Raw genomic sequence first — 17,838 nt, forward strand, 5'->3', positions numbered from 1 at the left:
CAATGCAGTGTTTGGTAAAGTGAGCTTATTACTGCAGGAGCGTCTGAGCACTTCAAATGACCCCAATCAATTACGCATTAGAACTAGCATCACAAAATATGCAAGCCCTTATAAATCATAAGACAATGATAGGGTCACCAAGAGGGAGAGAGAGGTGCTGAAGGACACCCAGTGTACTGTACACCCTCGAGTAGTTGCGTACATTTTCTTGGTTCGTTTTTAACACTTATTCTGAGCAACTGATGTACACTATAATGGATGAACTAAATGGGTTTTCAAATCACTGATGTCAATATTTACAGAGCAGGAAAGCTGACGGTGATGGAAACTTGCTTCTGCCCCTTTTTCTCTTACAATTTGACTTTATTTCTCGCAAATTTACATCTCGTAATGCTGACTTTTTTCTTAGAATTGCGAGATATAAACTTGCAATTTATATCTCTGAAATGTGATGTGCAAAAGTTGCAATGTGACAAAATAAAGTCAGAACTGCAAGATATAAACTCGCAATTCTGACTTTTTCGTGCAATTGCAAGTTTACATCTCACAATTCTGACTTTTTCTCGCAATTGCAAGTTTACATCTCACAATTCTGACTTTTTTTCAAAATTATGATTTTTTTGTGAGATATAAACTCGCAATTGTGAGTTATAAAGTCAGAATTGTGAGATAAACTCACAACTGTGAGAATGTACTTATTTATTCATAATCAATAGAGGTTTTAGATCTATTTATTATATTTTATACCCTCTTGGAATTGCTCTGTTTTAATAATTGTGATCTGTGTTCTGTGTTCTTCTTTTTTTTATAACCTTTTACCCTGCTCAATTCAAGCCAATTCTCTTCTAGCAAAACCACTGTACATTGCAAAAACACTGTGAAATTTTGGGGGAGAATGAGGTAAAACCGATCTGACTCAGGTCATAATATCCCACTTACACCCTGTGCTATCATATTACAATTAGTTTTCATTGTTATTACCCTATTCAGTCGAAGTTAATAAGTGAAAACAACACTATTGCAATTGCAGCTAATAATACTATTCTTATAATTAGTTCAATGTACACAGTGTTTTCGTTTAATTCAGCCCTTGCTCAAGGCATATGGTAATGGTGTGTGGTCAGTACAGCACTTAAAACACAACGTGATTGTCCAGAGCTCAGAGAGCACCATGTGTTCTGCACACTCACACGTACAGTAATACACACTAAACAGCACAGGTCTGATGGATGGTGTGTTTACAGACACCATTCATGCGTATAGGATTATCTCCTGGAACGAGAGTGAGAAGGGAGGGAGCGTGAAAATAGTCACCATTTTGAGTTACTGGAAGTAGAGCAACCCGAGGTTAAGCGTGTGGTTCAAGTGCACAATAAGTTCTTGCAGGGTTCAAACTCACAAGCCCAGATCTTTAGCCACCAGGCTACAGCACTCCTTTTTCTTTAGGGCTGTCTTTATTTATTGAAAACCTGCCTTCTTACAGCCAGAGTTGAACCAGCCACCTTTAGTAAAGTACTACCAACTACCAACATCCAGCCAAGCTACAGATAGCAATCTTGTAATCAGATGTACAGATGTAATCTTTTGCAAATCTCAAAATTAATAACCATTGCCAACATTTTGATGCATAAATTCACGGTAACACTTTACTTGAAGGGGTGTGCATAAGACTGACATGACACCTTCATAATCATGACATGGCAGATGTCATAAATATGAAGGAGGTCTTATGCATGTTTATGGCAAATGTCATTAAGTGTCATTCGCTCAATTATGACATTTTTAATGCAAATATGACATTGTTTGAGATGTCTTTGTTATGACAACTTGACATAAACCAATACATCATAACCTGTCAGTGTCTTTGTCATGACAACTTGACATTACCAAGACAACATAAATTGTCATAAATATGTCATAAACATGACATAGCAGATTAATTATCAAACTTAAGAAACCACTTAGCTTTATGGGTTAACATTTCATTAAACTGTTAGGTGGTTGGTTTTGACATTGGCTGTCATGAGGCCATTATAACTGTGTCATGAATGTATTTCTTGACCTCAACTACAGTGGTACAAATTTAATTTGTCATTAAAATGTTATAATGGCTTCATGACAGCCAATATCAAAACCAACCACATGACAGTTTAATGAAATGTTAACCCATAAAGCTAAGTGGTTTCTTAAGTTTGATAATTAATCTGCTATGTCATGTTTATGACATATTTATGACAGGTTGTGTTGTCTTAGTTATGTCAAGTTGCCATAACAAAGAAATCTCACACAATGTCATATTTGCATTAAAAATGTCATAATTGAGCAAATGACACTTAATGACAGTTGTCATAAACATGCATAAAACCTCCTTCATATTCATGACATGTGTCATGTCATGATTATGACGGTGTCATGTCAGTCTTATGCACACCCCTTCAAGTAAAGTGTTACCAAATTCACTTTAAAACAACTTATTTCAGGGTTTTTTTTTTTTTTTTTTTTTAATTTAGACTAAATTAGTATACAATTTTAATACAGGCAATTTTTCTGTTATCAGCCAAAATAAAATAAAAAAATATGTCCACGAAAGGAATTCAATTATATAAGGTTTGGATATAAGGTGCATAAATTACAAAAATATAATTTTGGGGTAAACTATTTCATTAAGACCCTTTAAGCCATCAGTGTGTCTTGAGCCATCATATCATTCAGCAGTCAAATAAATCACTTCCTTCATAATCAACAGTTCCTCTAAGCTAAGGCTAAAAAACACACGGCACTGTTTAAACTAGCTTTTAAATGAGATGAGAACACACAATGCCAAACAGAACCTGAGGCCATAACCACTGAAATAATTGCTCTAAGCTCTAAAAAATAAACTGTTTAACAAGGCCACTCATTTAGCTGTCAATCACAGAGTCATTTACATTTGAGAGAGCAGGACTGCTCAAAGGAGAGCTATTCCTGAGGAAATCAACTCAAAGCTTTATAGAGTGATTGCGTCTCCAACAGGTATGAATTTTCTCTTTTAAAATTCACTCTTTGAGAACAAAATTACATCAAGCTTTGAAAATTGTATTGTATATTAGCCAGAACTTCCATTCATTTCACTATAGACCTTCTAAATGATCAATCTGAATTCAGTGAATTGATTCTTGAGTGCAAATAAAGTTTCAAAACCAGATAAATCCAGAGGCTAATACCATAAATGTTCACACAAAAACAAAAATTGTCATCTTCCATAAAGAGTCAAAGGAAAGTGGATGGTGATTTATATTGTCAAGTAAAAAAAAATACAAACAAAACTATATTTAAAAAAAGAAAAAGTTCATAAAACTTGTTCTTCTGACTTGTGAGAGCCATTTTTGTGAGCCTGTTTGTGACACAAATAAATTGTATGGCTTCAGGGGACTTGAAATAAACTGAATTGGTCATATGGACTATTTTTATGGTGCTTTTTGTCTTTTTTTGGAACTTGGCAAATTGCAATTTAATAAAATTAAATTAAATTAAATTAAATCTATTCATACAGTACATACTACTGTTCAAAAGATTGAGGTCTGGAAGATTTAAATAAAAAATAGTATAGTATAGTAAAGTAAATAAAAATAGTAATATTGTGAAATATTATTACAATTTAAAATGACATTTTTAAAGTTTTTAAATTTATTCCTGTGATCAAAGTTGAATTTTCAGCATCATTACTCCAGTCTTCAGTGTCACATGATCCTTCAGAAATCATTCTAATATGCTGATTTGCTGCTCGAGAAACATTTCTTATAATTATTAATGTTGAAAACAGTTGTGCTGCGTATAGAAAGAAAGAAAGAAAGAAAGAAAGAAAGAAAGAAAGAAAGAAAGAAAGAAAGAAAGAAAGAAAGAAAGAAAGAAAGGCATTCATTTGAAATATTATAAATGTCTTTACTGTCACTTTTGATCAGATTAATACATTCTTGTTGAATAAGAAAATTATTTGTTTAAAAACTTTTGAACAGTATAGTATGATTTCAAATAGGAAGTATAAAAGCATAACCTTTAGTCAATCTAAACAGGGGCAGGGGATCTGTTCGACATTATCAGTATGCTTGATGAAAACTTTGATAATATTCTTCCTGCCCCTATATTATTCAATTAGAAAGGTCAAGAAGCTCATTAAAAAAGAAGATTTTAACATGCAAAATTTGGCCCATACGGACACATGCATATGTGCATTAATACAAATGCATATGATTAATTTCATCTCAGCATAAGGGAGCACGTGCGTGAAAGATAGAAAATGTGAAGTTTAATTGCCGTGTTGAAACGGAGTCTGAGTGAACGAGTGGATCAAAATAAAGTGGATTATCAGATTAAAGGGTTTTGCCACACGCTGCGCTTCAGTTAGATAAACACTAAACTTCCTCTGAAATCACACTGCTAAATTACTTCAAACACACAAACAGAGAGCACACATCAAGGAGAAAGGTGTGTGATTCCTGAGATGTTCATTATTCAGCTGGGGCCGTATTCACAAAGCATTTTATCTTACCACTAGGAGTACTCCTAAATCGCACTAAAAGATTTTAGCTAGGAGTTTTCTCTTAAAAGTTATTCACAACGCCTTTCAGACCTACTCTTAGTAAAGAAAAATGACAACTCCTAAACTAAGAGTGAGTCTTTGTTGCTATGGATGACGTCATTACTCATGCATGAGCTTGACTGAAGTGACCACCTTGATTGGCGGATGATTGTAACGCGGGAATGATTCCAAACACCTCCCGTACGATGATGAGTGACAGGTGATGGTCTGAGAATGCTGATGTTTATGTTAATGTGGCGTGGTGTGTGAAACATTTCATGTGTACTAATTGATTTGAGAGATTTCTCCATGTGGGATCTCAGACATTCTTGCAAAAAGTGCAGTGGTTTCAAGTATACTTGTGTTAAAGGATTCATCAGAGGCCATCTGTTTCGGGAATCTGACAACAACATGCTTTTTTTTTTTAATTCAAATCTGAAAAATTCTATTTCTTGGTTTTGAATCTGAATGTTATTTATTTAACTCAAATGTATGCCGCATCTGCTTTCTTTTCAGTGTGATTTCTAATGTTTGTATAATTGAAGGGCTCTGTTATAGTAGTCTAGCGCAGTGGTTCTCAACTCCAGTCCTCAGGACCCACTGCTCTGCACATTTTGTATGTCTCTCTTATCTGACACACTCAGTTCAGTTCATGGAGTCTCTCCTAATGAGCTGATGATCTGATTCAGGTGTGTTAAATAAGGGAGACATACAAAATGTGCAGAGCAGTGGGTCCCGAGGACTGGAGTTGAGAAACACTGGTCTAGCGAATGTGCTGGAGGGAACAAAAAAACACTTATCTCTCACTCATAATAAATAAACATGACAAAGCTTTCCCCATCATTCCTGCATACTTCTATGGACATTAAACAGCATAAAATCACTATATACAAACACTTCAGTAAAGCATTAGATCACAGTGACTCAGCTGGACAGAGAAGGAACCTAATCCCACCAATCAGAAGTCATGGAAATCTGACCACTGAGAATTGAATATCCACATCCAGTTTAGACACATACCGATCTAACCGATCAAAGTATCCTTACTATTAAAAATGATAAAGGTTACAGTTACAAACAAAATGGGTTTTACAGCCTGATGCTACAATGTTGTAGAACATTATTTATTCCCACAAGTAACTTTAGGCTGTAGTCCTTTAGAAAACCATCTACATGTCCTTTAAAGAGCCCAGAAACCAATACACTGGTCTGAAAAATCTATAAATTATAATCAAAAGTAAACTCAAGAACCCTACAAATCAAAAACCTAACCAGACCATGCTGTAAAACATTTCTTTTTAAGCGTGTCTAAACACCACTGAGCTGTGGAGGTCAGGTCAGGTCAGGACACAACACAGAAACATCACATCTTATTCTATAATAACCTGTAAGTGTCTAAGCTCTAGTTGGAGTCAAGAAGAGACCCTCTATAACCCAGAACAAGACAGCTTCAGGTTCAGGTCCAAACCGAAATATATAACCCCCCAGATCTACAACAACCAGGCTGTCCATTTGAATCAACTGAATACAGAGAGCTACTTTCGTTTGACTAACGACAACATTTTCTTGCAAATTCTGTATTGGTAAAGATACTATGCCAAACTGCAGAATCCATGAAGTAGACACTACGTAAAAGCGGGCACTGACATTTGTAACTTGAACGTGCAAGGCTTGTGATGTCAGCCACTTCCAGTTATTTTAGCTATACCACCACAGCTCACTATGCTGCATTTGTTATCATTTTATCTTAAATTATTATCCGAGGGTCTGAATACTTCCAGTGCACTGAAACTTTTGCTCCCTAAAAGTCCCACAATGCACCATGAAAACCAGGGAGCATCGATGCTCACTGTAGCGGCACAATAAAAACAATCCAAAACCACTAAGGAGCAGAGTGAAGGAATGACGTCTGTGACTTGCCAATGTTGCAGGTATGTGTAACAATCAAAATATTTATCATAAAGTACTTTAAATAACATTTACAAAAAATGTCAGAAATATATCAGTTCTGCTGTTGATCATAAATACCAGTAGTGACGGTTTACAATGAGGATGTTGTCATGTCATCATCAGTATACTGATTCACAACCTAGGGAGCTGATTGAGACGCAGACAGAATCATAAAAACACTGGGTTTTAGTGCAAATAGTTTGACCCTTTACTGCACTTTTCCATTCTTCCAGATATTTAGCGACTGGTGAATCGGACATCTTTTCAACGGACAACATTTTCCCAAGTTGAAAAATATGGTGGGATGTCTGAGACCAAAGACCCATATCCAGAAAAAAATATTTGAGTTTTGAGGGTTTATATTTCAACCTCCGGTTCACCTTAGCGGTGCATTTCTGGACTCTTAACGAAGTCTTCGCACTACTCTCAGTGGTAGCAGCAGACTGCTGTTAAACTAACATTATAATTATCTGCAGTATGCCCTTTATTCAAAGCCAAACAGGCCTGAAGTATTCTGTCATTTAAACAGATGAATGCACATGCTACAGTTAGCTAATTGACTAATTAGTCTAATTAAGCCACTTGCCAATTTGGAAGTACGCAAACAGAGGCGTCTCAGTGGAATTTTAGAGGGAAGGAGAGAGTCATAAATTGGCTGGCTGATAAACTACTGCAGTGAGACACCAGCTTTAGAAACATACAAACAGTAGCCCTTTGGACACTGAGGGTAATGGTAAAATTTACTAACAGTTTACTTCATAAGTCACAGACAAGTGACAACAGCAACAGTACCAATATTAACACTAAGAAAGTCATAAAACAATACGCCACAAGAGGTTGTGCATTACAGCAATTTACCACAGGTAAGGAGCATTCTTACAGGCACAAGGGGAAGCAAAGTGCCTACAGCACCCTCAAAACACTTATACTTGAAAAAATGCAAACCCAAAGAACACAATAATAAAAAAGGACCAAAGTCCTTTGGCAGTAAACTATGGAAGCTTGTTTCCGCCACAAAATAAAAAAAATTAAATGATAATTGCGACTTTTTATCTCACAATTGCGAGTTTACATCTCGCAATTCTGACTTTATTTCTCAGAATTTTGAGATATAAAGTCAGAATTGCGTGAAATAAAGTCGCAATTGCGTGTTATAAAGTCAGAATTGCGAGATATAAAGTCAGAATTGCGTGTTATAAAGTCAGAATTGCGAGATATAAAGTCAGAATTGCGAGATATAAAGTCAGAATTGCGTGAAATAAAGTCGCAATTGCGTCTTATAAAGTCAGAATTGCGAGATATAAAGTCAGAATTGCGTGAAATAAAGTCAGAATTGCGAGATATAAAGTCAGAATTGCGAGATACAAAGTCAGAATTGCGTGAAATAAAGTCGCAATTGCGTCTTATAAAGTCAGAATTGCGAGATATAAAGTCAGAATTGCGTGAAATAAAGTCAGAATTGCGAGATATAAAGTCGCAATTGCGTGTTATATAAAGTCAGAATTCTGACTTTTTTTCTCGCAATTGCGACTTTATATCACGCAATTCTGACTTTATAAGACGAAATTGCGAGTTTATATCTCGCAATTCTGACATATTTTCTCAGAATTGTGAGATATAAAGTCCAATTCTAAGAAAAATTCTTTTTTTTTTTACCTCAGAATAGTTTATCTCACAATTCTGACTTTATATCTCCCAATTGCGTATTATAAAGTCAGAATTGCGTGATGTAAAGTCGCAATTGCGAGAAAAAAGTCAGAATTCTGACTTTATAAGACGCAATTGCGACTTTTTTTCACGCAATTCTCACTTTATATCTCGCAATTCTGACTTTATAACACGCAATTGCGACTTTATTTCACGCAATTCTGACTTTATATCTCAAAATTCTGAGAAATAAAGTCAGAATTGCAAGATGTAAACTCGCAATTGTGAGATAAAAAGTCGCAATTATCTCTTAAAATGTTTTTTTTTTGTGGCGGAAACAAGCTTCCATAGTAAACTCACATAGTAGATTTGGAAATGTCCTAGGCAAAATTTTGAGATCAGCATAACTTTACCATTTTGTGATGACTTTGCATCAATGGAAATCATGAAGTAATAAAACATTTAATCAAATAAATAAAAAAATCTAATAAATTCAGAATATAGTACCAAAATATTAAACAGCACTTTTGTTTTCAACATTGATGATAATAAGAAATGTTTCTTGAGCAGAAAATCAGCATTTCTAAAGGATCATGTGACACTGAAGACTGGAGTAATGATGCTGAAAATTCAGCTTTACCATCACAAGAATAAATTACATTTTAAAATATATTCTAATAGAAAACAGTTACTTTAATTATTTTGTACCAATATTTCACAATATTACTGTCTTACTGTATTTTTGATCAAATAAATGCAGTCATGGTGAGAATAAGAAAAATTTGACCGACCTCAAACTTTTGAACACTATTGTGTATTTAGGGTATGTTTACACGACAATGATGCACTAAAAACGGAAACATTTTTCCTTTGAGTTTTCGCGTACAGACAACAACATTGTCAAAATGGTCCCTGTTCACACGGATCCATGAAAACGATTAAAAACGCTGTATTCTGCGACAAGGCCAGTAGTTGGCTATGTCACTTTGTAATAGACTGAACACATAATACACATGCACGCAACACAACCGTTTTCATAAATTAACAATAATGGTATCATTTTTCAAAAACTTACTTTCACCAGTTTTCAAAAGTTGCCATTTTCAAGCCCCCAAAACGCCTTGCCTAAATGAATGGCCAAAATGCATTCAAAGTTTTCAGTTTTTAGTTGAAAACGTTGATGTGTAAACGGCCCCTTAGAGCGTTACGGTTACATTTGTCCCCTATAAATAAGCACAAGCTCACCAATGCACTCACAAAAATGTATTAAGCAATATGATGCACAAACTCACTTGATCCTGTATAAACACAGATACTGTTCGTGTGACTATACTATGCATATACACACACCCCAGTGAAAAGTCTGCGTCTCCATCAAGTCATGAGTGTGAACGTGTTGGTCTGCATGTGTTTATTCGTGTAAGTGTGTGTGTTTGTGTTGGGGTGTGCCAGTGCGTGTGTGTCATTTGGAAGTCCTCCAGTACGAGGACATCTGCGCTACTAATAAACTATAACTCTGACAAATTGGCACTGTCCAATCATCCGCCCTCTCCATGAATAAGCCATCAGAGTCATCCAATCAGACATGGCTGATGGCTCTGACCACCAATCAGAGTCAGGCAGGGCACAGAGGACACACAGGGCACGCTGACACTGCTGCGGATGGAAATGAACCCTGACTGAACCAATGCTGGTCTGGGAACAGCTTGCCACATCCTAATTAATCTCAATAAACAGAAATCAACTAATAAGGGTCTGCACGACGACACTTTTTTACTAGTCAACTGGTCATACAAAACCTTTTGTAAATGGCTCACCATACATTATCAGCATCAGCATCTTTGCTGTTCAGCGCTGCGTTGATGGAGAGTGTGTTAGTCAAGGAAATGTTCATGCTGCATGCATTGTCAAAGTTTCATGTTGCTTATGACATCTGATCAGTTTCAGGGTGGGTCACCGGAATTTTGGCTCTCTAAATGAATACACAGCATAAGAAAATTAAAGAGGGAGGCAAGGAGCAATGGATACAGGATCAATGCAATAAAAAAACATTCAAACTTGTACTAAATTATAATCAACTGAGGACAATATAGTATATGCAGATGATAATATATTGATGATGTCATGGGAAATGATATCACGAATGAATATGTCATGAAGATAAAGCTTAAAATAGCCCTGAGTCCACATATCCAAACAACTTGAATATGTAGAACGTCCAAATATGTAGTATTTGCATCTAAATAGATACAAGAAAGTAATGATTAATCACAATTCACTATGACATAGAGGTAAGAGAGAATCCAATTGGAATTCAGCATACAAGTATAACAATGATGTCATCGCTGTCTGTTACATTTTGAATGCTGAACATTCTCTCGATGAACATTCTATCAGTCAATGGAAATCTTCAACTTCAGCACTTGATTTTTTATGTATTGGTCATTTCCAATCAAGCTATAATTGTCAAATTAGTATAATTGTGTCAAATTGCAGTGTAAAAATAATATTTAATTGTATGTATACCTATCTAGCCTTAGCACAACAAAGGTATCAGCCATTTTATTCCACCACCATCATTTCCATCACAGAATGCTATTATATAATGTAACTTATTACATTATAATTTATAATGCAAAATATGCATACTACCACCAAAAAAAAAGCTCAAGAGTTTGGGATAAGTAAGACTCCTAAATGTATTTGAGTCTCTTACAGTCTCCAAGGCTGCATTTATTTAATAAAAAAATTAAGTAAAAATAGTCATATTGTGAAATATTACAGTTTATAACTGCTTTCTATTTGAATATAATTTTTACAAAATGTAATTTATTTATAAAAGCTGAATTTTCAGCATCATTGCTCCAGTATTATCATTACTCCAGTGCCACATGATGCTTTAAAATCATTCTAATTAGCTGATCTGCTGCTCAAGAAACATTTCTGATTATTATTAAAAAAGGTGTGTTGCCTAATAATTTAGTAGAAACCATGATATATATTTTTTCAGGATTTTTGATTAATAGAAAGTTCAAAAGAACAACAGTTATTTGAAAATGTTTTATCCCATTGAATGCGATCTTGAATAAAAGTATTTAAAAAAATCACACTGACCCCAGACATTTTAACGGTAGTGTAAGTTTCTATACTTTTGGACATTGTTAGTAGACAAATTAAATAAACTAGTGAGAGTGTGAAAAGTACGTTTTAAAAGATTATATTTTCTGGAAGTCCACATTGCCTAAAGTGCCCATAGTTTAAGAAACAATAAATTGTTAGAAGCACAATTGTGAGCTTTTATGAAACACACATCTAAACATATACACACACACCGCACACAGACGGATCATGGTAAAATGGGCTGGATGGCAGAATTCAGAGATTTTATGGATAAGTGTGGTGTAAGTGTATTTGCGGTTCAGAGAGCCTGCTATCAGCGAAGAGGCCCGATAGATCTATTTTAAAACCAACTCACGACAACACGCTGCAAGGTGATGAAAACCCTGACACTCTCAAATTGCCCTGTCAATCATCGGGGTCCCTAAAAATGCTGAAATACATACAGGCACAGACAGAAACTTAAAGACAGAGACTGTTAGAGTAAAGCACTGCTTGAGACCAAACACAGTTAAATCTAAACCAACTATACAACACACAAAAGTTTATACTGTAATATCAAAGCTGGCAGTGGTTATCTGACACTGTCCTGTTCTTTCTGTGGCTTTGAGGGAAATATTTAAAGCTTACAGTAAGTGTGTATTTCTTTCTATGATAAAATGTTTTCTTATGGTGATTTTTTTTTTTCCCAAGTGACACCAAAAATAATAATTATAATTAAAGGGGCACTTCACTGCTGGCAAAATTGGCTTTCAATAAAGCTTGGCTGCCTATGCAGTAGAAAGGTAAATATTTTTTAAATCGTTGCTACCTGACTAGAGAAAACCGAGAAAAAAGGATGTTGTCTTCCCTTTTGCCAAATAGGTAGGAAAACTTCAATACCCATAATGCACTGGGCATGTTGCGTTCCAAGGCCACTCCCACCAGTCTACTATGAATACACTTACCAGAGTCAAATACCGCCTTGCTTTAGTAGGAAATACTTCTTAGCAAACTTTTAGTCATAATGGTGTCGACTTGTATTGTTCTCGAGTGCAAGAATTTAAAGAGTAAACGTTTAGCGGGAATGAGTTACTTTCAGTTTAAAGTGAAGGATCCAGAGAGTTGTTGGCAACGGCTAAAGGCTGTAAAGATTTGTAAACATGGAGAAAACGTTGCAATGGAAAATCTGGAAAAAAAAAACATTTCAAACTAGATGACCATTTTATGCCAAATGGAGGGAAAAACTGAGAGAAAATGCCATTCAATCTATAAAAAAAAAACTTTTTAACTTGATATTTGTCAGTGCTACGTATTTCATCCGTATTCGAGTATTAAACATTTAGCTTAGCAACATGCTAACAACAAACTCTGCTGAAATCAATTCTAGAAAGAATAAAATAACATAAAATGCAACTTTGTGAACTAACATTCAATGCTATATTTCTTGTATAATCTACCAAATGCACGAAAAAGTGCACGTCAAAACAAGCAAAAACAAACACAATGTATTTGTTTTCACATGAGTTTTTTTTATGGAGAGAAGCCATTTATCTAGGATTAAACAGCCCAAGTGCTTTCCTTTAGCAAATATGCTTGAATTATACATAAATGTTTATTATTCAGTCCATAACAACAGAGAGTTTAAAAACTGAAGCAAATAAGGAACAGTGAGGCAAACCGCAGACTGAGGGTCAGATAAGACCACAAAAGCAGCTTATGATAACAAGAGGTCACAAAGTTAAATAAACATGCATGCTCTTTGACCTAAAAACTGGGAGAGGTGAAAGAGGCATTAAAGACAGGAAAACTATGAATAAGGGATGAAGAGGAGAATAAGAGGAGAGATGGGAAGTAAAGACTGTGAGGAGGGATTAACGCCCTTTATAAAATGAAAATGTTTGCCAAAAAAGTGTGTTAACGTATAAATGTGTATTGCTGTAGTGCCGGTGCTTTAGTGCCGGTGCTAGTGAGGGTTTTGCCATGCAAACTGTTTAACATTACTGCAAAATATATACAGTACCAGTCAAAAGTTTGGAAACATTACTATTTTTATTGTTTTTGAAAGAAGTCTCTTATGCTCATCAAGCCTGCAGTAAAAAAAAAAAAAAAAAACAGTAATATTATGAAATATTATTACAATTTAAAATAATGGTTCTCTTTTTTAATATACTTTAAAATGTAATTTATTTTTGTGATGCAAAGCTGAATTTTCATCAGCAAGTACTCCAGTCTTTGGTGTCTTATGGTCCTTCAGAAATCATTCTAATATGCTGATTTATGATCAATGTTGGAAAACAGTTGTGCTGCTTAATATTTTTTTTATAACCTGAGATACTTTTTTCAGGATTATTTGATGAATAAAAAGTTCTTAGTACTTTAATTTAACAAGGATGCGTTAAATTGATAAAAGGTGATGGTAACGATTTATATTGTTAGAAATGTTTTTATTTTGAATAAATGCTGTTTTTATGAATAAATGCTGTTAACGTTTAACTCATCAATGAATCCTGAAAAAAGTATTCCAAAAAAATATATTAAACAGCACAACTGTTTCCATCATTGATAATAACTGAGTATCAAATCCTCATATTAGAATGATTTCTGAAGGATCATAAGACACCAAAGACTGGAGTACTTGCTGATGAAAATTCAGCTTTGCATCACAAAAATAAATTACATTTTAAAATATATTAAAAAAGAGAACCATTATTTTAAATTGTAATAATATTTCATAACATTACTGTTTTTTTTTTTTTTTTTTTTTTTTAACTGCAGGCTTGATGAGCATAAGATACTTCTTTCAAAAACATTAAAAATAGTAATGTTTCCAAACTTTTGACTGGTACTGTATGTATATATATTTAAAAATAAAAATATTTGAGATAAACTAGTCAACCAGTTGGTTGCTGGATGACTAAGCAAATAATTTACTGATTTCAGTCACAGGTGTATATGTAACAGTATATCATGATTTTATAATTTTTTTATCCAAGCAAAATTTGAGATATGGTACCTTTAAAATATTTAATTCACTGGATTATCTAAATAAATAAAAAAGAAGCTATTACCACATGGTTATTTCATGAAAAAAAAAAATATATATATATATATATATTGTTGAATTCCTAGCAAAAAGAACTTTTTCATACTATATACTCCAACACTTGAAATCATAACGTAAGTAGTTAAAGTAATTAAGAATAACTCTTCAAACTATGGGTCTTTTGCTTAGCTTACACACTGAAAGCAACTGAACAAAGTGAAACTCAAGCCAAACATGGTCCATCCAGCATTTATGGACTGAAATCAAGAAGACTGAAAAAGAAGTTCAGACCGTGTGTGTAGAAAGATCCATCAGTGTGTGTACAGACAGAGCAGTATGTGTGTGTTTGCGAGAGACACTCACCCACTGGTGTGTTTTCGTAGATGAGCAGGTACGACTGGAAGAAGTAATTCTGGAAACGAGGTGGCTGATTAGAGGCTGGAGGACAGAGAGACAGAGACATGGGTCTTAAAACACATACAGTTACATTAGATGGCAAACAGAAAATGACACTGATGAGCATCAGATGAATACTCTCAATGCGGAGCCTTCTCCAATCAATATAAGGGTCAAGTGTGTGTGCGTGTGTGACTTGACAGTGAAAATCAGCCACTTCTACAGCACACTTAAAAAGGGTTTTCACAACATCTCATAGATTTGCATTGGGTTCCCTAAAAGAACCTTTCTTTTGTGTGTGTGAAGAACATTTAAATAATCAAAAGAAAATGTTTCCACTATAAAGAACCTTTTGTACACTGGAAAATCTCCATACAGTACATGTTAAAGGTTCTTCATGGACCTGTAGATACCAATAAAAAACCTTTACTCGTAAGAGTGTAAAATTAAAGTTTCAACAAGGGCCATTAGCAAGTGTATAGGGTTCAAGAGTTGGTTAGTACTGTACTGTATGTAACCAACCTGAAAAGTAAATATATGATATCGTTGTTTTATGTGCGAGACATGTCCCCTAGTGTATACACGCGTGTGTGTGTTCTCTCTTTCCAGGGGTAGAAGGAGACAAGCTGTTTTGTCAGGGAGATCAGGAGAGCTTTGATCGCATGCATGGGTAGTGGGCCACAGAGACAACACACACTAGAAAGGGCTTGTGCGTGTGTGTTTGAAGTGCTGGTGTCTGATAGGGTGAATCACTCTTTGACTCCGCTTTGAACGTGGCAAGAACAAACCCAAAGAGAGAGAGGAAGAGATGCCGAGCAAGAAACGAGAGCCATCGACTGTGCATCTGCCAATACACACTAACTAGAATCAATCTAGAGTAACACATCAGCCTGTGTTAATTACTGGACCATTACAGAATGGCAGCAGATTTACAACGAGTTTTAGGTGTGTGATAAAGTGAATCAGAGATTTAATGAGAGTTCATGCCAAAAGCAAAAAAAACCTGCCACATCTGTCCTGGTTTCAGCTCCAGATCTTTATACTGTAATGATCAAATTAATAGTTATATCATTATTGTTGCTTAATGAAATTTTCTTTGAGCCCCATGCACTGAAATTAAACCGTAATGAACACTGAATTTAATGTGATTTAACGATGTGTATTTATTTTGGTGTCTATGGCTGTGTGCAAAATTTCTTTTGTTTTTTGGACTGTGTTTGTGAACTTTGTTTTTGACATAACCTTGTGTGTATTTGAGAGTGTAAGTACAATAAGACATGAAAGAGAAATAATTTAATACTGGTGGGACGTGCCGTCTGACATCCAGCTTTCTGTGCGCGTGCTTCGGATGTGTGCTCTCAGAAAACCATATGACAGAATTTTAAACTGATATGGCTTTAAAATGCATGCAAATAAAAAAACGTTCATGATGACGTAGAGTGTGGCTGCGATAGAGATAATCATCAAAACCAAACAGATGTTTTGCTAGTTTTTGGCAGACTATCCAGTCAGAGGCACAGGCTCCGCCCTCTTCTGGAAAGCAGGGTGGGAAGCAGCAGCTCATTTGCAATTAAAGATACATGCACGAATCAGGGGACACTTGAGACTTAAACTACATCTTGTAAAAATGTAGGCATAATAGGTCCCCTTTAAAGGTGAAGTATGTAGTTTCTGTGTCACTAATGGCACCTAGCGGAATTACAAAAATAAAGCAAACAACCTTGCAAACGGCCCTTTCATGCATCGCACCTCCCCCAATTCAAACATCACAAATACATCTCTTACAGGTACTTGTGAAGGAATATCTGCAACAGGTAAATGCAGGCTACTTTCAATAAAAGGTCTAACATATTAGGAATACTTTTAGCTGTGTTGCTGTGTGTCATAAGTAAGCAACAGGCTTTGTGTCGAATGTCACATTAACAAACAGAAAAACAGGTCTCATTGCATCCGCTTGTCAGAGAAAGTGTTAACAGCAGTACGAACTGACAGTGATATCTATGGACTTTTAAGGTAATCATCTTGCCTAGCTAGTTATTTTTTTGTTGGCATTTTATTCAGTTTTAATATTCAAATGTTAGTGAAAAGAAGAAGAAAAAAACTTTTAGATATCAATCTGCATATGTAAAGAACATCGGTTATGCTCATCTTTGCTTGCTCATTTGAAGGCATCTTGACTAAAACAGCTTTATATGTAACAAAGCACATACAAAAGACCGGAAGCGATGCAACCTGTTTTTCAGAATACGGAAGTTTGTTGCACATAACCCCCACTGAGGTCCACAATAATACATTTTCGTTTGAAAAGGCATATTTTTCTCTCTGTTTTGGCCTTCTGTCCACACAGAGATGGCGTTTTTATTAATGAAAACGAAGCCTTTTAAAAACACCGTTTTCGCGTTGTAGTGTAGACTGTCAAACCGGAGGTATTTAAAAATGATGATGTAAGTTTAGTCATGTGATGCATATTGTACCAATAGATATTCATGTTTATACCGGTATTGTGCCTGTTATGTGCTATTCACTTTCACACTGTTGCTAAAATATGTTACTTTGCACACTCTTCATATCACAGTCCTGCAAAGATGACAGAAAATGTACTCACATTTGCTGTCCTGCGGCAAAACATGAGAGCAGTTTTAGACCAATCCTATGGTGACTGAGTGCGACCTGGACACATCAGTGAATGGTGAGATATTTTGCTAAATAAAATTATCCTGTCAGAAGAATTGCGCAATAACTTTTTCTTTTTTTTTTCTGTCTGTATAATCTCAGTGAGCTTTTGTGAGGTTTTACACATGCGCAGTAAGGTGAATTTAGCGTTTTCAGGCGTTTTCCAAAAGTTTCTCATCCGCACTGAAACGTCGGAAAATGCCTGAAAACGCTAGTGAGGACGGAGAGCGTTTTTAAACGAAAACGCCGTTTTCAAATGTTTCCCGATTCATGTAGATTGTACATTTAATGTAGTAATGTACATTTGTCTTTCTGAACGAGTGCAGGATGATGCTGTATGGTATTGAAGAGTCCATTGTAGCGCATTGCATTGTAACGCCACGTTCGCTTTGACGTGTTCATGACTTTTCACCTTTGAAGGTCTAAATGCAATGAATTTTGGTTTACACTTCTGTAATCGAAGCTGAATGTC

The 17,838-nt window shown here is 35.2% G+C and overlaps 1 protein-coding gene across 1 annotated transcript in view; it reads right to left on the reverse strand.

The window, feature by feature from the left end:
• LOC311280196 (cadherin-23-like) overlaps positions 1–17,838 on the reverse strand; it is a gene marked incomplete at both ends in the record, with an annotated part of 138,512 nt that overhangs the window by 104,593 nt on the left and 16,081 nt on the right. The window contains one exon of the mRNA XM_084392170.1: positions 14,661–14,735. Coding sequence (XP_084248296.1) covers positions 14,661–14,735 — 75 coding nt within the window. The remainder of the gene's footprint in view (positions 1–14,660; positions 14,736–17,838) is intronic.

Source organism: Rutilus rutilus (genome assembly GCF_951802725.1).
Source record: "Rutilus rutilus genome assembly, chromosome: 20".
Classification (NCBI taxonomy): Eukaryota; Metazoa; Chordata; class Actinopteri; order Cypriniformes; family Leuciscidae; genus Rutilus; species Rutilus rutilus.